The sequence below is a fragment of the Canis lupus genome, chromosome 5 (genome assembly GCF_011100685.1).
Source record: "Canis lupus familiaris isolate Mischka breed German Shepherd chromosome 5, alternate assembly UU_Cfam_GSD_1.0, whole genome shotgun sequence".
NCBI lineage: Eukaryota > Metazoa > Chordata > Mammalia > Carnivora > Canidae > Canis > Canis lupus.
Window position 1 is genome coordinate 31648753 of NC_049226.1, and position 23769 is coordinate 31672521.

Sequence of the window (23769 nt, forward strand, 5' to 3'; positions counted from 1 at the left end):
GTGGGAAATTTTCAGCCATTCTCTCTCTTCAAATATTTTTTTCTTTCTCTCTCACCTCTCCTTCTGAACGTCCCATTATACCTATGTTGGCAAATTTAATAATGCCCCACATTTCTATTAGGCTCTGTTCGTGCTTCTATTTTCTTTCAGTTCTTCAAACTAGACAATCTTAAGCGATCTATCTTCAAGTCCACTAATTCTTTCTTCTGCCAATTCAAACCTACTGCTGAGCCCCTACACTGAATTTTTCATTTTAGTTGTACTTTTCAACTTCAGAATTTCCACTGGGTTGTTATAATTTCTTTACTGATAGTTCTCCATTTGATGAAACACTGTCACACTTTACTTCATTAAGTACGTTATTCTCTGGTTCTTTTAACATGTATGGCCACTTTGAAGTGTCCATTAAATCTGTTATCTGGTCAGTCTCACAGGCATTGCACGTTTTCCTTGGTATGGATCAGAGTTTCCTAAGTTTTCTGTTGTTATTGTTGAAAGTGACTTTTTTTTTTTAAATAATATATTGCAGCAATTCTGGTACTGATCCACCCAATCCTCTTCCCAGCTTCTTGTCATCTATTTGTCTAGTAGTTAGCTGGATTTAAATATAAGTTCATTTCTTCTCCTCTACCCCTGCAGTGTGAAGCTGCTGCTGTTGCTCCTGAAAAAGTATGCCTTGGGCATGTGCAGAGTCACTGTGGAATGAAAGCTTTTGCAGGGCTACCTTTTGAGTGTCTCTTTCCCTGACCATATCCATCAAACTCCACACTTTACTGCTGGTACTCTTCTAAGTAATATATCTGCTTTAGGAAAGGGTACTGAGTTGGGGAGATGGAAGTGGTAGCCTCTGGTCTTCTTCGCTTGTTTCTCCCATCATGGAGCCTCCATCCAGTACACCATACCCAAGGTACAGCTTCTACCTTGACTGGGGTTTGGCAGAAGAAAGGAGCTCAACTTCTCAGCCACATTCAACTGCAACTTCACCTCTATAACAGGTAGCTAGGTGGGGGTGGAGAGGAAGGTTCCATAGTCCTCAACTGTGAGCTGGGGAGAGCGCAGATCCTGTGTTCTTGACGTCATCCACCTGGAGTTGAGTTTCTGTAATACCAGGCTGGGAGGGGAGGGAAAGGTAGCAGTTCATGGATCAAATGCCAGAGACTCTATTTTTGCCAAGATTTAGTAGATTTTCTTGAACTAATGTTTCATTTGCTAAAGGACCACTTCTAGAGACTTAAGTTTTTTAAAGAATAATTTTCATCAGTTTTGCTGGGGAATGTGTCTGCAGTTCATGTTACAAGAAATGGGACTCCCAAACTTATCATTTACCCATAAATACTTCAGCATGTATCTCTAGGAGATAATGACCATTTTTTAAAATACACATAAAACTTAGCATCTTAACCACTTTTAAAGGTACAATTCAATGGTGTTAAAAGTATTCACTTTGTGCAATCAATCTCTACAACCTTTTTTTTTTTTTTTTTTTTTTAATCTCTACAACTTTTCATCTTAAAAAACTGACTTGGGACACTTGGGTTCCTCAGTGGTTGAGGTCTGCCTTTAGCTCAGGTTATGATCCTGGGGTCCTGGGATCTACTTCCGTATCAGGCTCCCCGCAGGAAACTTGCTTCTCCCTCTGCCTATGTCTCTGACTCTCTGTGTTTCTCATGAATAAATAAAAATCTTTAAAAAAAAAAAAACTGAACTACACCCATTAAACATTAAACAACAACTCTTTCACCTTCAAGCCCCTGGCAACCACATTCTACATTGTTTCTGTAAGTTTAATTATTCAAGATATCTCACATAACTGGACTCATACATTATTTGTCTTTTTTCTGGCTAATTTCACTTTATAAGGATATTTTCATAGTTGAAAATATTTGACAATGTCTGAATACCATCAAACTTCCAGTCAGTATTGAAAAGTCCAGTTGTCTTAATATTTTTAAATAGTTCAGCCCTTTGAGTCAAAATTCAAATAAGGTCCATACATTAGTCAATATGTACTTTAAGTTTCTTTTAATCTATAAGTTTCTCCTTTGCCTCTTTTTCCTTGAACTTTATAGAGTAAACTACAGGTTGTGCTAGGTGCCTCTAGCAGTCTGGATTTTGCTAACTGCATACAGGTAACACAGCTGAACTTGTTCTTTCATTCATGGGATTTCCTATAATACAGTGGTTCAATATAGTACGCCAGCATCTTCTTGATCCTATTCTTCCTTATAAAACCAAAGATAGTCTGAAGATCCATGAAGGAAAAAACTGAGACTTTAATTGGAATTTCTCTGGATTTACAGACTGAGAAGAGAATTAGCTTCTTTATGACATAGTCTTTCCACCTATGAACACGGCATCACATTCCATTTATTTGGGGTTTCTTTCAGGTACATCAGCACTGTTTTATAACTCTCCTTTATAAAGGTTTTACACAACCATGGTTAGACTTATTCCCAAGTGACTAAAAATTATGATTTTTTTTCTATTTGTCTTTTTTTTTTTTTTCAGAATTTATTTTTCTTCTATTACTTCTCTAATTAGTTACTGGTACAGAGAATCATTACTGATTTAGTTAACACTACTGATTATAGATAAGATCTATATTGATCTTCATTCCAACAGTGTTGGTAACTCTCTTTAGTTCTAATTGTGTAGATCTCTTGGTTACTGTATGTTGATAATCATATGGACTCTATATAGAGATAAAACTATCCTTAACTTTCCAAATTTTATGACTCATTTCTTTTTATTTTATTGTATTGGCTAGGAGGACCTCCGGTATAAAAATAAAGTACTGATAATAGGCTTTCTTATCTCATTTCACTATTAAATATGATACAGGCTATTGGTTTCTTTCTATTAAAAATATTTTCAAAAAAAATATATTTTCACAGGCTAAGCCAGGCCCTCCTGCATACTAATTCGCTAAGAACTAGTACGAACTCATTACTAGAGGGTGTTAAATTTTATTCAATGTCTTTTCTGGTTTATCCTAATTTGTTAATGTAGTTAGTTACATCAACAGATGTTCTAATGTTAAACTATCCTTGCATTCCTAGTATGCATAGTCATAGTGTAATATTTTTGAACATTCTATTGAAGTCGGTTTTATTTAGGATTTTAAACTCTAGTCATAAATGAGATTAATTTATTTGTATGCTAGTATTAGTGCTGCTTGTTTAGGTATCAAGGTTAGACTAATTCCACAAAATGAAATGGATGGCTCTCTTTTTGTTTCTGACATAGCATATAAAAGAAACATATTTTCCTTGTAGATTTAACAAAATTTGCCTATGCCTGTGGCATCTTTCATAGTAAGAATTCTGTTTATTGACTTAGTTTTCTTTATGGTTATGGTTTATTCAGGTTTTCTACTGGAGGTAATTTTGGTAATTCATACTTCCTGGGATACTATTCAACTGAATACCCAAGATTTTTGGCACAGACATACACAGTATCCATAGTTCTACCGTATCAGTAGTTGTTTTGTTTTACCCCAAAGACGTGCTTTTTATTGAGTGTAACTGTTAACTTTGCTTTCCATTTCATTAATTTCTATTTTTTCTTCTACATTCTTTGTTTTCACCCCTTTTATAGCTTCTGGAGCTGAACACTTAGATCATTTATTTTTCAATCTCTCATCTTTTAATAATTTAATTTTAATAAATGCTTTTAAAAGCTTATTCTCCAAGTACTGTTTTAGCTGCTTCTCCTAAGTATCTTCACCGTATTCTCAGATTTTGCGACCTCCACTGATTTGCTCTTTAACTCAAGAGCAACAGGACTGCACTCTTAGTTTTTAAACTTTTATTATTTATTTTTTAAAGCTTTTGTTTGTTTGTTTGTTTATTCATGAGAGACAGAGAAAGAGAGAGAGAGAGAGAGAGAGAGAGGCAGAGACAGGCAGAGGGAGAAGCAGGCTCCATGCAAAGAGCCTGATGCAGGACCCAATCCTGGGACTCCAGAATCACACCCTGGGATGAAGGCAGGTGCTAAACCACTGAGACACCCCGGGATCCCCAGTTTTTAAACTTTTAAAAAACATTGTTGTTTAAAATCTTTAACATTAGGTAAGAAAACGTAAGTACCTTGATTTATTTTAATTATGTTGAGTCTTTGAGATATATGTACATAGACAATTTGTTAAGTTTTTTTATGAATATAAAAGGAATAAACGTTTTTGGTTCCTTGGGTATAAAATTGGTTCCTTGGGTATAAAAATGAAACTTTTTAAAATTCTGTTGCTCACAGGTATTATATTCTTACCTACTGCTTAATCTAGAACTTGACACAATATTAAACATCTCCTTTGTGTGCATCTGTTCATTTCTTCTTTCAATTCTTTCACCTTTTGTTCTATACGGCACATCATGGTGATTTCCTTAGGTATATACAAGTTCATGATTCTCATATTTTCTTGGTAGATTGTTTCTTTCCTTATAAGATAGCTTTCTATATTCCTTCAATGCTTTTTGCCTTAAGCCCTAATCTTGTTATCATTGCATTTGTTTTACTTTCTTCTTCAACCTAACATAAGCTATGAAGTTTTGGTTTTGTTCTTTATCCTCAAACTTATCAGTTTCTATGACTGGTATTGTTTCTTCCATTCTATGTATTCCCTCTGTTTACTCTTCTTGCAAATGTCATCTTTACTAGTTCTTCTGGTGATTTATGTGGGTGATTAATGCTCCTAGTTTTTATATGCCTGGAGTACTTATTTTGCTCTCATTGTTAAATAATGTAACTACATATAAAATTTTAGGTTGACAATTACTTTTCTCTGCCCTTTGAAGATCTTTCATTTTCTCCTGTCATCGATTTTGCTTATATGGCATCTCCCAACAACAATTGTTTCTTGCAGCTTTCAATGTTTTCTTTTCATTCTTGGTGTTCTATAGCTTAAGATACGTCAAAATAAGAATTTACTATTACTTACCTACTTGGTGCTTGGTATTTATGTTAAGGACTTTTTTTTTTTAAGATTTTTTTTAATTTTTTTAAAGATTTATTTATTTACTAGAGAGAGAGAAAGAGAGAGAGAACACAAGCTGGCGGAGGGGCAGATGAAGAGAGAGAAGCAGAATGCCCACTGAGCAAGAAGCCCAACATGGGGCTAGATCCCAGGACCCCAAGATCATGACCTGAGCTGAAAGCAGATGCTTAATCAACTGAGCCATCAAGGTGCCCCAAGGACTCACTTTTTTCTTAATCTCTGAAAAACTTCAGTTACTATCTCCTCAAATATTTTACCCTCCACTCTCTTCTGCAAGTTTTTTTTTAGGAATGTGTTAGAGACTCACCGCAGCCTCTATGTCAACTGCTCTTTAATGCTTCTCTCACTGGGAGGAAGAACTCCCAAATACCATTTTCTAATTTACTAAAATCTCTATGCTTTATCTATAGTTTAAAATATCTATTTATCTTATTTCAATTTATTTGTTGTTTCTAAGATATTTAATGGCTTTTAATTTTGTTTAATATACCCTAGTTTTATTTCCATATCTAAGTGCAAGGTTATGGCAACTGAACCACAAATATCTTCCTTAACCTAGATTTTAAACTACTGAAACTATTGAAACGCTGGGGACTCCTGGATGGCTCAGTGGTTGAGTGTCTGCCTTTGACTCAGGGTCGTAGTCCCAGGTCCTGGGATCAGGTCCCTCACTGGGCTCCTGGCAGGGAGCCTGCTTCTCTCTCTGCCTATGTCTCTGCCTCTCTCTGTGTGTGTCTCTCATGAATAAATTAAAAAATCTTAAAGAAACAAACAAACAAATTCTGGCTAGTTAGCATCCAAACTTTATATAAATTATGACCACACACAAAATCCTTTGAACACCGCTAGAAAATTTCATGGTCTTCTGGTGTGCTATATTTCATGGTCTTAACGTGTGCTATATTTCTATTATTTTCCTTCAAGTTCAGAACTCTATGGTCTTTTATTTGCTGCTTCATGTAACAGGCTTTCTCTTATTGACTAAGACTGAGGATTTCCAAAACACAAGCCCTATTGTCGTGCCAAGCTTTGTACTGAAGTCGGCTAAAAAAAAACCCAATCAAATACTTTTTTAAAAAGCTAAATACTTTTTCTTCAAGTTCAGTGGAAAAGCAACATAGCTTTCAGAAATACTTGTAACATTCCCAGTTGAAGCTGACAGAGAAAAGTGTGGGTACTAAGGCAGGAAGAGGCAGTTAAGAGGAGTCCAAAGGTAATAATCTCTTTTATTAGCATTCCTCCTTACTGTTTGCACTTGTACTTCAGCTGTTCTCTAAATACGAGAGCACAGCTATTATAACACCAAAGCAAAAGCTGATCCTACTGGGAAAAATATGGATGTTTGGACTCTCAGAGTTACCTTGACCTGGTTTGCTGAAAGATAAAACAAAGACTGGTGCACGTGTCAAAACCATGACTTACACTGCTACCATCTGTGACAACCATAAAAGACTCGGTTTATACTTCCTAGCAGATGCCATAATATAAGCTGCTGCTTTAGAGGACATCTGTAAATTTTATTTTCATTATAATGTAGACAAACAGCCAAGACAGAAACTGAATCAACATTTTTTATATACTATGCATTTTCTTTAGAAAAACTCTCAAAAAGGATCACATTTTTCCTTTTGAAATTTTGTAAAAAGTTATCTCAACTCAATGACCAGCTGAAGTTCACCAAAAACTCCAGATAGTAAACATACATATAGATTATTTAACAGATCTAGAAGTCCTTTAAGCAATTTTAATATACAAACTATGTTCTCTGAACAAATCCACACCACACGCTGTCTGGATCAGAAATAGAAAACTGCAACTGGTCATGTATTTCAGAAATGAGAAGTGCTTGGTCATTTTCATTTCTTCAGAATCTTACAGTAAAGTCCATTTTATAATTTAAAGGAAGAAAATTAGAAAATAAAGGAAACCCTAACGGCTTTATTTCGGAACAGAGGAAAATAGAAAACAAAATGAACAAACTCGGGGCAAGATTAGCTTGAGTTTATTGAATAAGCCAAGACTGAAAGAAAAAGCTATAAAAAGGATGGTCAGCCTACAGGACCGCTGGTGTGAGAGGAGGGAAAATAGGATGTCCCCAGCCAGTAAGGCAGTGAGCTCTAAGTGGTCATCAGAGGCAGGCCTCCATGACATTATGCATATACACTAAAGGTATCACTGGTCGTCTTGACAAGGACACACCATTGCACAAAGTCGGAAAATAGTGCCCCAACACTTAATTGTCAAAATAAGTTTTATATGGGGAAATTAACAAAGTCACATAAACACACTAATGAAATGGACAGAACTCCTTTCTCATGACATTCAACATATATTCAAATGATGATACTGTGCAAAATGTATTATCTACTCCAGAAGACTTTACTTTTTTGAAGATAAAAACTGTATCTCGGTCATCCCAACCTCCCCAGTAACTTGCAGAGTGCTACCATGCCTAGATAGGAACGCCAGCTTTCCCATCTCCAGGGCAGCCTACAGAGGAACCACATGAAACAGGGAAATAGCCACAAGAGCGTGGAGCCCCATCCCATACGACAGGCAGCAAGCCTTTCAAGTCTGGGCTGCCTTTGGTGAGGCCTATGAATGCTGCATCCTATGGAATACTGGCTTTCAAACTTCTCTGACCAGAGAATGAATTCACAGCAAAACACGTATTTTTGTGCCACAACTCTACACATACATACATATAAACATGTCGCTGACACAAAACAGTCTGTGTGACTCAACTGAACCTTACCAAGTATATTGTGCTGTTATTTTCCATTTTATTTCCCTTTTTAAAAACTGCTGGTCACAACCCATGTAATTTTTTTTAATCCATCAAAGGGTTACAACTTGTAGTCTAAAGAACACCACTGCAGGGCAGTGATCTTCAAAGGGGGTAATATCCCCTGGGGTTCACAAAGATGTTTCAAGGATTCATAGACCATATTGTTTTAATGGAATCAACTTAATCCTCAATGTTCATAAACATTCTTTCCCAAAACAGAGCAGGATTTGAATGCAGATTCTCCATACCCATCTAACTTTCCTCAACAGCCTTTCTCCCACTTAACAGGAGACAGGCCCTCTGCCCATCCTGAACTGGACTATGGGTCACTCCCCTATTGTGTAAAAATTCATCTTCTGTATCAAGCCAGAGGGACAATTTAAAATACCAGTGTCAGAGATCCCAGGGTGGCTCAGCGGTTTAGTGCCTGCCTTCAGCCCAAGGTGTGATCCTGGAGTCCCAGGATCAAGTCCCACACTGGGCTCCCTGCATGGAGCCTGCTTCTCCCTCTGTGTCTCTGCCTCTGTGTGTCTGTGAGTGTGTGTGAGTGTGTGTGTGTGTGTGTGTGTGTGTGTGTGTGTGTCTCATGAATAAATAAAATTTTTTTTAATAAAATCTTTTTAAAAATTAAAAAATAAAATAAAATACCAGTGTCGGGGCACCTGGGTGGCTCAGTTAAACATCTGCTTTCAGCTCAGGTCATGATCCGGGATTGAGCCTTATGTTGGGCTCCCTGCTCAGTGGAGAGCCTGCTTCTCCCTCCCTCTCTGCTCGCTCCCCCTGCTTACACTCTTATGGTCAAATAAATAAAATCTTTAAAATAAAATATCAAGGTAATAAAAAAGTGAACAACTAATAACTGGGTAACAAATTTCTGGCAGGTCAGGTGATTACAAAGTCTGTTTTTAACAAAACTGAAAGAAGCCTAATTGAATTGCCAGTCAATAGAATAGAAATATTTTTTGAAGCTGCAGACTACGTGAGTTAACATATAATTCAGAGAGAGTTTAAGAGAACGAAATAATCATCACAATAAAATAAACCTTCTATTTCCATCTACTTACTTATAAGACTAAAAGTTCTCAGCACTTCTATTAAACAAAACAAAACAAAAAACAACTGGGGGTGCCTGAGTGGCTCAGTTAGGCATCTGCCTTAGGCTCAGGTTATGATCCCAGGGTCCTGGGATCGAGCCCCGTGTCAAGCTCCAAACTCAGCAGGGAGTCTGCTTCTCCCTCTACCTCTACCCCCTTCCCACAACTCATGCTCTATCTCTCTCTTCCAAATAACTAAATAAAATCTTTAAAAAACAAAAACCCTGAAACTTATCCTTTTTTATAAGTAAATGTTATTCACGCAGAGGTTATAACTTGAGAGGAAACCCAATTATATCTCATAAGACCTGTGTTCCAATAATTTTTACTCTTTATTATTTTTTATATGTGTAAAATATTTATAGTGTGATCAACCATGCACTTATTAACAATCGTAGTGGTAACTCAGTACAGAAGATATGTGCAAGTATATTTCTGCCGCAGAGAAGTCTGACCAAATTTTCTTTAAAAAAGGCTTTTGAGCATCAGCAACATCTGCTAACTTACTAGAAGCAGACTTCACAGACCTAGTGAGTCAGAAACTCTGGGGGCGGAAACCCACAATCCCTGCTCTCACAAACCCTACAAGTAAAATTCTGATGCACACTCAAGCTTGTGTTCCTAAAAAAAGAAAAAAGAAACAACTTTTTAGAATAAAATTCTGAGGGAGATGTAAAACTGAAAACCCAATACATGGTGGGAAAAAAATATAAAATTTCTGCTAAAGAGCTTATTCATGTATTTTTTTAAATGAATGGTGATAGATGATTCTGCTGTATATGTTTAAGAGCGTGAAGTTTTAATTTAAATTCTTAGTGTTAACAATAGGATAGTTTACATCTTTTGCGCCTTTTTAAAATTTAAAATAAAAATTTTTAAACATCAACTTCAAAAGGGTGTGAGAGGTATATATAATTACTTTATTTAATGCATAAACTTAAAAATTGGATGATCACCAGTCTAGAGCAGCAGTTCTCTAAACTGTGGTCCTTGGATGAGCAGGACTGCAAGTTCCTATAAGCTCATCAGAAACGCACATTCTCAGGCCCCACCCCAACATACCATGTCCTATAGAGCTCTCTGGGTGATTTTTATCCACGTCAAAGTTTGGAAGCCACTGGTCTAAACTACAGCAGTGGTTTTCAAAATTTGTCGTGTATCTGAATCACCTGAAGAGCTTCTCAAAACACCAGCTGCTGGACCTTCACCCCAGAGTTGCTGACTCAGTCAAGTCTGAGACAGGACCCAAAACTGTACACTTCTGACAAGTTTCCCAGGTGACAGTGATGCTGAAGCTACTGTTCTGCAACCAGACTCTGGGAACCACTGGTCAGGAGGGCTGTGAAGCCACCGCCGTATTTCCCTCGGTCAATGGCCAACAGGTAATCCTGTCCCAGTATCTTCAGGGCCGGACCCTCTCAACATGTTCCCATGTTATCTGCCTTGTATACCTTCCTTCCTTCCTCACTCAAGTTCAAGTTCTAGGAGTTAAAGATCCATCTGATCCTTGCTCCTTGTTCATACCCAGCACCCAGGCACAATGTTTGCCTCACAGTGGGTACTAGGTCTTTACTGATAAACTGAGCAACTGCTGGATCTACCCCATGAAGTATCAGTGTTGGACAGCCTGACGTGGCTGAGGCTCTCACTAGAACAGCCTCAACCTCTTCACCTGGGCTCTCTCTCAAGTATGAAGAGCACTGAGAGCTCTGTGTCCCTGGGTGATGTAGCCTACCTACATATGTTACATATTACCATGAAGCTCAAAGACAAGGAAAATCCTAAATACTATATGTTTCAATGGGTTCTAACAGCTTCATTCTTAACCCTAGCCTCTAAATAGGCTTTTAAAGTGTAAATACAAATAAATTCAAGGTTTGTTCAATGATAAAATTAACATTGTACTACCAAGAAACTCAACATTTTAAGGCAGTCTTAGTATGGGGGGTTAGAGAGAGACTTAGGAACTTACCCTCTTTAGCCAAATATAACTCTTTAAATTTTGCTCTCTTTTGATTAAATTCTTGCTCAAGCTGCTGCTGTGCACGTAAAAATTCTGCATTAATTTTTTCCAATTCTGCTACCCGTTGCTGAAGAGAAACTGGAAAAAAAAATACTAGTTAACAAGTAATAACTTTTATTTATAAGTTACAAGAATAAATTAGTTTTCCAGCTACACATTTCTATAATGAAACAAGTACTCAAGCTTCTTCCAAAGATCTAATATATTCTAGAAAATTCTAATTTTCACTTCTATTAAACTTAATACACACAATGCATCAATCATATAAAGTGCAACAGCATATATATAGAGAAACACATAAGGCAAATTTCCCAAAAGAGAGCTTTTAAAGTTCCTTTATATAACTGACAGAATATCAATCTACTTCTGAAGTTATTAAATATTTGAGCATTTGGGCTATTTATCCCACAAATAAACCCACTGCCAATCTTGGTAGCTCTGCTTTATCTTAAGCATTATGAGCAAAATTTAACAGGTTCTCTGGTTAGGAAAGCCATACTAGCCTAAACTATTCTCCCAATTTCAAGATGACTCATTACCATTACACTGAAATCAAAATCAAAAACCTTTTCATATAGAAATGATACATAACTGTACATTACATATGAACTCTCAGTTACTGGGAAATTATCCATTTTGTAGATTCATGGTAACTGGGATGTGGCAGGGACTAGGACACATTTTGACTTGAGAGGCTACAATTTGGCCACAGCAGATTAAATAAATGCCTATTTTGTACAAACCCAGAGGTTCTTCTGGTTCAAGCAAGAGGTGGGAGATCCAGAAGTCCAAACTGCACCTCCTCCTCTGACTCAACAGCAACCCAGCCACAAAGCAATGACCCTAATTCCTCTGGAGGATACCTACTGGTACTAATGCCACCAGTGTCTAAACACTGAGGCCAGCGGAGGTCCCAGGTGTCTACTACAAACCAATCCAGATAATGATGATTTGCTTAAAATTTTAACATTTAAAATTTACAAATAAATTTGTTTATTGCTTGCAATAAAATTTAAAATAACGAAATTAACAATGTTAATTTTAACATTTAAACTTAATGATCTGAAATTATCTCTGACGGTCCTACCGTCCCTTAACCCAGTCTGCAATTACAGTACACAGAAAAAGACTGGAAACAATGCACCAACAATTTATCTATGAGTAATGGATTTAGGCTCATTAATTTCTTCTGTGGTTTTCAAAGTTCTCTATAACTCCTCTGATAAAACTAACGAACTAAAATCAGGATCTAAAACCATGTTCAGGGACGCCTACATGGCTCAGGGATTGAGTGTCTGCCTTTGGCTCAGATCACAATCCCAGGGTTCTGGGATCAAGTCCCACATCGAGCCTGTTTCTCTTTCTGCCTATGCCTCTGCCTTTCTCTGTCTCTCATGAATAAATGAATGAAGGAAGGAAGGGAAGGAAGGGGAGGAAGGGGAGGAAGGGGAGGAAAGGGAGGAAGGGAGGAAGGGGAGGAGGTGGTCATGAGGAAGTGGGAAGGAGAGTTAAAGAAGCGAGAGACTCGATAGTCTCATCCGCCCGCCCTCCCTCCCGCAGCCTCCCACCGCACGCCCTCCTCCATCCCTCCCGCCAGCCCTCCCGCCACCTAACGCACCTCCCTCCATCCCCAGCACTCCAGCCCGCCCTCCACCTCCCTCCCTCACAGAAACCAAAAGGGGAGGGACTGCTCCTTTGAGCTTCACTATGTGCTATTAAAGGTAAGGGGTCAAAAAAAAAAAAAAAAAAAAGGTAAGGGGTCATTTTGAGGACAAAGTAACCAGGATCTTTAGGTCAAAGCAAAGAATGACTTCCGGTCATGTAAACATTTGATAACTTTTGGAAAAAAAGAAGCATGGAGAATCCACTGGGGGAATCTGTTGTTATCTCATACTTACTATCTGAAATCACAAAGGAAACTTGTTTATCTGTGCTATTTATTTGTCTTGGTGTTTTTATCGTCCAAATCCCAACTGTTAAATAAACAAGCTTTTCACTTAACATTTTAACACTGCTGGTATTACTGCATGAGGTCAGAAAGGACTCTGGTGAATCAAGAAAAAAGAAAAAGCAAGATCTCTCTGTCCTTCCTTTTTCCCTAACAAATATAATCCCAACTCCACTCCTACCATCCATCAAAACATGCACAAAAATGGCCATACCTTTCAACGTTATATTTAGGAACTGAAGCTAATGAATCAATAAAAACTAAAATGCAGCCAAGGGATGCCTGGCTGGCTCAGTCGGTTAAGTGTCTGACTTTTGATTTCGGCTCAGGTCATGATCTCAGCGTCCTGGGATTGAGCCCACATCTAGCTCTCTGCTCAGTGGGGAGTCTGCTAGTCTCCTTCTCCCTTTGCCTTTCCCCCTGCCCTCATGCACTCTCTTAAATAAATCAATCTTAAAAACAAAACAAAACTGCAGCCAAAATTAAGTGTGCTCTCACCACTCCCAACAGCCGTCCTGGCCAGAGCCAGCCTGTCCAGATACAGTCCACACCCACATGTCTTGCTGTCAGAGTCTCTAGCTTTGCGACAGCTTTCAATTCCAGAAATCATGATCCCCTTGAGGATATACCAACTCCCTTATTCTCATTTGTTTTTTTTTAATTAAAAAAATTTAAATCCATCGCAAGTACTTCTAACATAGTGCAATTCTACAACAAAGAAAAAGGCTAAATGACTTAAAAAAAAAAAAAAAGAATGCCTCTACTGCTATTTCTGGAAAAATCAATTCACCTTGCATAAGACAGCAGGAAGTTTACAAATGGGCATATCCTAACACACTAGCATCCAACCACAAATTAAACCAAAAACAGCTCTCATCACACTAAATATTTTACTATTTTTCTAACATGGTCACCAAGTTCACAATTAGCTCATGTTGGAAGTTCTTAGCCTGTCATTTAGAAAAAAAAAAAAAAAAACTGATAAATGTTAGCTGTCATTATTAAATTAGTGGTGTTTATTTAACAAATAAAGGGAAAAGGCAGAGTGATCAGGTGACTTTGTATGTAGCCACAGAAGACCAGAAGTCACTCTAGCCTCATGATCCTGACTCAGTTCCCATGCTTAGACTTCCAGCTCAGACTCTTCCCTATCTTCACAGCACCATGAACAAAAAAAATTCAGTGCTAATGCCGGCCTTCAACAATATTAAGCCTTCTGTCAACTCAGCAGTTGAGAGCTATCAGTATCTCAGCCTTCCTTAACCACTGCACACATTCTGCACATTGTTACTTTCATCTGGATATTAAGAAAACGTGGGCACCTAACTAGCTTGATCGAAACTATGTGAGACTTGATCTCAGGGCTGTGAGTTCAAGTCCCACATTGGATTTAGAGGTTACTAAAAATAAAATCTTGGGGCATCCAGGTGGCTCAGTCAGTTGAGCATCTAACTCTTGATTTCAGCTCAGGTTGTGATCTCAGGGGTTGTGAGACTGAGTCCTGCATTGGGCTACATGCTCAGCCAGAGCCTGCTTGAGATTCCCTCTCTGCCTCTGCATACTCCTGTCCACACATTCATACTCTCTCTTTAAAAACATTAAAAAAACAAAACAAAAAGAAAGGGGAAAATCTTATGCAATGGCTACTTTTAATGCTTGATACCCAAAGGGAAAAATTATTACATTAATTACTCAAAATATATGAAATAAGCAACTACATAGAAAGGAAAAAGAAAAAAAAGGAAAAAGAAAAAGTAATACAGTAAATAAATGAAGGAAAGACTCAGTAATTCTTAGATATATCTCCTTCCCTAATCCTGATATGAATGAGAATGTGTAATAACTTAACATTTTTAAGTCCCTTGGGACCCCTGGGTGGCACAGCAGTTTGGCGCCTGCCTTTGGCCCAGGGCGCGATCCTGGAGACCCAGGATCGAATCCCACATCAGGCTCCCGGTGCATGGAGCCTGCTTCTCCCTCTACCTGTGTCTCTGCCTCTCTCTCTCTCTCTATCATAAATAAAAAAATAAAAATAAAAAAAAATAAAAAAGTCCCAAGCCGTGACCCACTATTACATTCCTCTAACACTGTATTAAGCTTGATGCAACAGAGGAACAACAGAGGAACATACCCAACAGAGGAAAAATAGTCTAAGTCAAATACTACTATAATCAGAATCTTTTGTTTAAAGTTGTTCAAGATCCAAGAAAACACCAAAAAAAAAAAAAAAAAAAAGACACAACTTCAGTAGAACAAAAGAATCTGAACACTTTCTGTAACACAAAAGTCTTAATTCCTATATCATTGGGTAAAATGAACCCATTAAATATGGTAGGAATATCCATCCAATGGAATAATATCAAGCCAAAAAAAATTATATCAAATAAAAAAGAACAAGATACAAAATTACACAACACAATCTGAGCTATGCAAAGACACATAAAAAAAGACTGGAAAGAATATGCCAAATTACATTTAGAGTGGTTGTCTCTCTGAACCAAAGGGTAATTACAATAATAAACTACATTGATTACACGGATTTACATTTTAAAAGTAATGAAGTGCTTCATCTTTTTAATCATTATAACTGTATCTTATACTGTATGTCTCAATCTCTCTGTTCATGAAAAGTGCACATAATTTTTCTTCAGTGGTCTCAAAATGTTTTAAACACATTAAATCATCGTTTTTTTAATAAGCTACAATTAATTTTCCCAGGACAAACAATTTGCTAAAATTCATAAATTTCCTTAAAAAAAAAAAAAAAAAAAAAAAAACCTCTTAGGGCAGCCCCGGTGGCGCAGCGGTTTAGCGCCGCCTGCAGCCCAGGGCGTGATCCTGAAGACCCTGGATCAAGTCCCACATTGGGCTCCCTGCATGGAGCCTGCTTCTCCCTCTGCCTGTGTCTTTGCCTCTCTCTGTCTCTATGAATAAATAAATAAAATCTTTAAAAAATAAAAAATAAAAAAATAATAAAAAAAAACCTCAACTTCTGTTTCAGAAGTGGCCTTCCAGGGATGCCTGAGAAGCTCAGTGCTTGAGCATCTGCCTTTGGCTCAGGGCATGATCCTGAAGTTACAGGATTGAGTCCCGCATTGGGCTCCTTGCATGGAGCCTGCTTCTCCTCTGTCTGCCTATGTCTCTGCCTCTCTGTCTCTCATGAATAAATAAATAAAATCTTAAAAAAAAAAAAAAAGTGGCCTACCAGCTAGCAAATTGCCTTCTCTTGGTGCTTTAAAAACTCATGCACAACTTTTAGGAATTACTAAAAGTGAGTATTATCATACTCAATGTCTCCACTAAGCTGTGCTTCATTTAAGCTAATACTTAAGTAAATCAACAAGTACTTAGAGCAAGCCTCGCAGAGAGAGGGGAGAAGAATAGCAGAGCAGGTGGGGCTAGCCAGGATGACCCATCCCAGACAAGCAATTCACAAGCAGGTACCTGGGTACCGGTTACCAATGGTTTCACAGCATTAGAGAAAACAGATGTGGCAACTGGGAATCACTCTGTCCATATGACTGAAGAATCATAATTCTTTAGTACAACAGAAAGCGGTCATTTCACTTCACATAATCTCATTTCACTTTATATGATCTCCCAAACCTCTGACTTCAGCAACTTTAAAAAATGGCATCCTTAAACCTTGCCTGGATAAACCAGTTATGAAACAGAATAACATCTGGTTAATAAGTCTACACAGAAAAAAAAAAGTCTACACAGAACAGCTTCTTAGCCCTTCCTTATGTGAATCAAAGTGAAAAACCTGACTTTGTCTTACCTTTTTTTTCTTTTTTTCCAACTCTTAAAGCAATTAGGTATCAAAATACTTCAAATAAAAGAACACTTTTAAGATCAAGAGTTTCAAATAAGAAAGCCAACTGTTTCCTACATAAAGGTTAGTGGGTATTTGTGTAAACCACTTGCAGACGTTTTTAAGAATCCGAGGAAGATACTATGTGAGAGGGAAAACAAGATAATGAAACAGTATTAAGGAAGAGATTCTTCAAAAAAATAGAAATGAATTAAAGAAAAGAAACTAGAGAAAACCTGATTTGGGGGTGAGGAGTAGAGGTAAGAGGAATCAAGACATAAGAATATGTTCTCATTTTCATCCTCCCTAAAGATACTGATGATCAAAATTAATTAACAGCCACCAGGCACCTGCAGTGTGGATAGAATCTTGTGGGGTCTAATGTTTAATTCTAGGTTACTGAGTAGAACAATCACAGGATCATAGTTTTGCAAAGATTTTAGATTATTCTAGTCCAGTGTATTTTGGACTGAGCCTCAATCCACTAATGAGCTGTTAAATTTAGTGATTAGCAACCAGCTTTTTAAAACTAGTGAAAGAGGGATCCCTGGGTGGCTCAGCGGTTTGGCACCTGCCTTTGGCCCAGGGTGCGATCCTGGAGTCCTGGGATCGAGTCCCACATCGGGCTCCCGGCATGGAGCCTGCTTCTCCCTCCTCCTGTGTGTCTGCCCCCCCCCCCCTCTCGCTCTCTATGTCTATCATAAATAAATCTTTATTTTTTTTAATTTTTATTTATTTATGATGGTCACACAGAGAGAGAGAGAAAGGCAGAGACATAGGCAGAGGGAGAAGCAGGCTCCATGCACCGGGAGCCCGACGTGGGATTCGATCCCGGGTCTCCAGGATCGCGCCCTGGGCCAAAGACAGGCGCTAAACCGCTGCGCCACCCAGGGATCCCATAAATCTTTAAAATAAATAAATAAAACTAGTGAAATATAATAAAAAATATCAGCAACATACTTAATTTGGGTATATGTTATTTCATGAAATCTTTATTTCAGATGTTCACACATTTATACTGGATTATAACAGGAAATCTGTTTCTTACTATAAACGGGTCAAGATAGTCTGAGACTCCTCTCCTATTCCTAACTCATACAGGACTCCACTCCTACAACACATGTGACAAGTGGTCACATGGCTTCCACATGAACCTAAAGCTAGTAACACATTCCATTGCTGCCAGCAGCCAGTTCCACTGTTGACAGATACTAGATTATCCTCCCTCCTACTTTGGATAACTGGTTATCTGTGAGAAACACCTCTTTTTTAGGAATATACACCCAAATTAGCTTCCTTAGAGATCTTAGTTCTGCCCTACAATTAGGAACGTGTCTAATATCTGCTATCTCACACCTGTCCTCTCCTTTTCCTCCAGGTGAAATACCTCTGGACCCTTTAATAATGTCTAAATTCTTCACTATCTCAGTTGCTCTCCCTGTATACTACAGTCAGTCAGAATTCCACATAAACTAGGACACTCTGACCCTAACACATTACCAACACAGAGTTTAGCAGAAACACTGTATCTGGAGGCAATTCCCTTAAGAACATACTACAAACTGGCCCTAGTGTTAATTTGGCCACAACCCAAACTTTCATTCTTAACCCACAAGATTAACATAATCTAACACTGTCTTTAAACCCTTTTTGGTTGAACTTCAATTAAGCCAACTCTCCCTCCAACCAAGTTTTTAAGTTAGAATGAGAGAGAGAGAGCAGTTGAACATCTCACTTGAGATCTGGGTAGAGGTTGATGCCGATTTATCAGATTGCTCTATTAGCTACATATTCATTCCAACTATCATTAGTAATCACATTTTTTCATCTTATCCATGACTTGGTAACAGTGTAGTCAAATACTTCATTAAAAGTCAAAGATAAACTATCTACAATTTTGGAGTCAGAGAACTGTGCTTCAACCCAAAGCCGAGCTTTCATTTTATGAAGTGGGGCAAAAGTTCAACCATTCCAAGATGTCATTAAAATAAAGATGACACCAACCACTTCAAAGAGTATCACATGCTCTGAGGATTAGAAATGCCATTGTACAAAAGCAACTCACATATAACAAGCACTCAAATGACAGTTACTGTTAACTTCAGAATTTAATAGTTGTAAGTTCAAAATTCTGCTAAAAACAAAATAGAGGAGATACCTGGGTGGTTCAGTCAGTTAAGTATCTGACTTAAATTCAGCTCAGGACGTGATCTCAGGGTTGTGAGATTCAGCCCAGCACTGGGCTCCCCGCTCAGCAGAGTCGGCTGGAGACTCTCTTTCCCTCTTCTTCTGTCCCTCCCCCACACCCTCTCTCTAATAAATAAATAAATAAATCTTTTTTTTTTAAATAGATATGTTCATTTGGCTCAACTTGTTCTAGAGATTCTTCCTAGTGATAACCACAAAATCACTTTATTTCCTAAAATTCTCATAAACCACTTGTTAAATAATGTATTCTTTTTTAAATGTTACAGAAATTATATTTAAGCAAAATTTTCAATTGAGACAAATATGTAAACAAAGCTTTCACAAAAAGTAAAAAGTACAGAAGTAACTATGAACACAAAACAATGGGGATTTCAGTGAATATTCAGAAGGGAAACAATGAAGTATAAACCATATTCCAGGCTCTATTCCTACATTACTCTAAGCCCATAAAGTTATGTTCCACCATGTGTTCCCATTTGACATTATACAATCTATACCATGAAAAAAGTCTCAAAAAGTTGTCAAACAAGGATAACTTCAGAAATAAGCCAATCATATGGGTGAAATAAACTCTAAACATTTCTGAATACTAGTCAAGATATATGATACAGTTCAGACACCATTATGTAAGTTTTACCAGGTAATCTTTAAATCACCTTAATCTCCAATTACATTTAGTCCAATTAGTGTAACCGTCAAATGCTGATGTTCAACAGTGGATTTAAGTATGCATGGATAAAGATGGACTCAGGCTGTACTGTTTCCCAACTGTTGCACACATCACAGAATGCCAAGCCAGGTGAAAAAGCACAACTACCACTAGACTGATTAGCAGATATATTTCCTAACTCTGCATATTTAAATATTTTAGCTACTACTTACAAGACAAAAGTCACTCAAAACTTAGTATCAGGCTTACTTAACAAAATGGCAAAAAGAATTCAGCTTTCTGCCTATAAACTCTAGTGGCATTCATAAGTAGAGCTGTATCACGTCACTTCACAACTTGGATTGGGACTCTAAAAATTCACTGTCAGTGAAGTTAAATCCAATCCTTATTTTGGGTTTGAATTTACCAAGTGTTGGTAAGGCTGCTGGTGGGAGTGCAGAACAGTACACATCACTTTGGAAAAGCTTGGCTGTGTCTCATAAATGCACACTTACCATATGATCCAGCAATCCTACAAATAAAAACACATTTCCACACAAAGATTTGGATACAAATGCTCTTGGCAGCTTTACTCACAAAAGCCAAAAACTTGGAAATAATCCAAACACCCACTATAAATGGACAAATAATGATGTTTCCACACAATGAAAGGCAACTACAGGAATGCCTACTCACACACTGAACAGGCATGAATCTCAAGCGCGTCATGCCAAGTGAAAGACACCAAACACAAAAAGTATGATCCCCCTTACATGAAATTCTAGATAGTGACAGCAGACCAGTGCTTCCCCAGAAGCAGAGGTAGCAGCTAAACTGCAAAGGGCATCAACATAATTTTGGCAGGTAAAATGTTCTAGAACATGATTATGGTGATGGTTACAGAACTGCCTATGTTTGTGAAAACTCATGGATCTACACAAAGTGACTAAATTTCAGTGTATGCAAACTATTTTAAAATCAACTTTAGGGATCCCTGGGTGGCGCAGCGGTTTGGCGCCTGCCTTTGGCCCAGGGCGCGATCCTGGAGACCCGGGATCGAATCCCACGTCGGGCTCCCAGTGCATGGAGCCTGCTTCTCCCTCTGCCTGTGTCTCTGCCTCTCTCTCTCTCTGTGACTATCATGAATAAATAAATAAAATCTTTAAAAAAAAAAAAAAAAAAAAAATCAACTTTACTGGGATCCCTGGGTGGCGCAGCGGTTTGGCGCCTGCCTTTGGCCCAGGGCGCGATCCTGGAGACGCGGGATCGAATCCCACGTCAGGCTCCCGGTGCATGGAGCCTGCTTCTCCCTCTGCCTGTGTCTCTGCCTCTCTCTCTCTCTCTCTCTGTGACTATCATAAATAAATAAAATCTTTAAAAAAAAAAATCAACTTTACTGAGGCAGGATTTAAAAATCACAAGAATAAATTAGTGCTTGGCAACACATGTGATCTCGTCAGGCCAATTTTATTATCCTCATAGCACTTATCACTCACTATCTGAAGTTATTTCTCTGGATATTTAAATATTGTTCCTTACCAGAAACAGTGAAACATACTTTTTATATCGTGCTCACTGCTACCTTTCCAACACCTAGAACTGCAGCTGGCACACAGAAGGAGTCCACCTAAGCACTTACTAGATAGAAACATGTATGAAGAAGTAGGCTGCTATGGCTAAAATCCACCCATGCAGGACATTAGCCACGACTGGGAAAGACAGCAAGGACTTGGAGAAGCAAAGGAGAAAAGAGCATTCCCCTGGGAATAATCCAAGACAGAGGGAGCAAGGCCCTAAGCATTTGTATGTAGGAGGGAATGAACAAACATCTCTGATTTGCAGAAAACAGTCACTTCCTCCACACAGCACAGGAGTCCCCTTGGGCTCCTTCTTGGGTTGTGCTTTCCACTTCAAAGTCCACTAGCCCCACAAGGCTACTGAAAACCCGAGAAGTGACTGGGTTAGGTATGTTAGATTATGAAATAAATATGGAATTTTGAAATCTTTGAAAAATATGCCTCAATTCTTATAGGGATCACATGTAAAAATAACATCTCAAATATGCTGCAGTAAATAAAATACATTATTAAAATTAATGTCCATGGAAAGTTGTACATGAATGTTCATAGCATTAATCATATAGCCAAAAAAGGAAACCCAATGTTGATCAACTAACGTCTAGACCAACAAACTGTGATATTCGTGCAATAGAATATTATTTATCCATAAAAAGGCACAAAGGACAGGGCGCTGGCTGGCTCAGTCAGAAGAGCATGCAACTCTTGATTTCAGGATTGTGAGTTCGAGCCCCATGATGGGTGCAGAGATAACTTAGAAAAGTAAATAAGCAGGACACCTGGGTGGCTCAGCGGTTAAGCACCTGCCTTTGGCTCAGGGCGTGATACTGGAGTCCCGGGATCAAGTCCTACATCGAGCTCCCTGAATGGAGCCTGCTTCTCCTCCCTCTGCCTATGTCTCTGCCTCTCTCTCTCTGTCTCTTGTGAATAAAATAAAATCTTTAAAAAAAAGGGGTAGGGGATCCCTGGATGGCTCAGCGGTTTGGTGCCTGCCTTTGGCCCAGAGCGTGGTCCTGGAGTCCTGGGGTCAAGTTCCGTGTCGGGCTCCCTGTGTGGAGCCTGCTTCTCCTTCTCTTTGTCTCTGCCCCCCGCCCCCATGTCTGTTTGTCATGAGTAAATAAAATTTTTTTTAAAAAAAGGAAAAAATGAAAAAAAAAAAGTAAATAAGCCTAAAATAAAAAGAACAAAGTACTGATACACACTGTAAGAGAGAGGACCCCTGAAAACAGTGTACTGAGAGATACCAGACACCCACAGCTACACAAAGTAGGATTCTGTTTATAAGCAATGCCTGAAAACAAGGAGATCCAGAGAGACTAAGGCTAGGAAAGCAGGTGCCAGGGGCTGCAGGAAGTGTGGGGATTCTTTCTGGGATGGGAAATTGTTCTAGAGTTAGTGGTAATGGGTGCATGGCTTTGTGGAAATTTTAAAAACTGGCAAACTGCATACTTTAAATGGGTGAACTTGATGGCATGTGAAGAGAATCTCAATAAAACTATTGTTTTAAGAAGTTAATGTCACCTGCTCTTCCGTTTGGAGGTTTTGTTCAGTTTTCTACTCTCTGAACGTGGCTACTAGAAACAGCTGTCACAGTCTTTGGCTCATGTTACGTCTCAGTGGGCCGGCATTGCTCCAGAGGGTTTGCTGGCACCCTGCATATTCCAAGCGTGCGTCTTGACCACCAATTCTCCTACCCTCTTCAGTTCTCCCAACCTGCCAGCCTGCTTCTAATATCCCCATCCTCTGCAGCTGACTTGGACCCTCAGGTCAGTTATCCTAAAACCCTAGATTCCCTTCTTCTGTGCTCTTACAGGAGCTCGGTGCTACTGAGTGGCACACAGACTGCTGCTGCTCTAGTGAGGTTCAAAGTCTGTGCCAGAATATAAGACTGGCTAAAGCCACGGAGCACACTGCTCAAGCCAGCAGGCACTGTTTGATGATGGACGCCATGCATGAACCTATGTTGTGGTATAAGCTCTTGATCTCCTCGCAGACACCGCTGTAGTAGACAACTGCCACATCCATGGCTGCCCATCATCTTTTCCATGGTCTTTCGACATTTAAAGACCATTCCGTTTTATGAGTTGCAGCTCCCCCAAACAGAAATCAAACACAAATGCCCAATCTCCCTTGAAACAATGCTGGCATGTCACCTAAGCTCCTCCAACCAGACACACATGAACACTCAGAACCGAGCAGTGGAAAGAGAGGTTTCATTCTCGCTCCTGAGAGGCTCTCAGCAGCTTCCCAGGGTGACAGGTTCAGTTCCTGGAGCAGAAACAGCATCAGTGTGAACAGCAATAGCACCTGTATGAAAGTGGGGCTCCAGATGCTCAGCAGCAACAGAGAAAAAAACTTTTATCAGGCCACTTTTGTGGCAGCTTCTGGCTGTTCCTTCAAACTTAGTCAAGAGCAATGATTCTCAAAGTGTGGTTCTAAGACCAGAGTCACTCTCACCTGGGAAATTGTTAGAAGTGCAAATTCTCAGATCCCACCCCAGGCCCTCTTGAATCAGAAATTCTGGGTGTGGGGCCCAGAAATGTGTTTTAACAAGCCCTTCAGATTCATGCTGATGTCTGAGAAACAATGGCCTAGAATTTATTTCTCCCTGCCCTCACAATGACCTTGCAAACTACCCTCTTATCTTCTCAAAAAGCTCCTTGTATCCTTTTTCT

At 38.7% G+C, this 23769-nt stretch overlaps 1 protein-coding gene across 3 annotated transcripts in view; it reads right to left on the minus strand.

Moving 5' to 3' along the window:
• Window positions 1-23769, minus strand: part of RABEP1 (rabaptin, RAB GTPase binding effector protein 1) — a 101582-nt gene that overhangs the window by 52370 nt on the left and 25443 nt on the right. For 2 of the 3 annotated variants that reach the window (XM_038536474.1, XM_038536472.1), the window contains exon 2: window positions 10848-10976. The exons of the other annotated variant lie outside the window; for it this stretch is intronic. In XM_038536474.1, the coding sequence (XP_038392402.1) occupies window positions 10848-10976 (129 nt within the window). The remainder of the gene's footprint in view (window positions 1-10847; window positions 10977-23769) is intronic. 3 annotated transcript variants of the gene reach the window in all.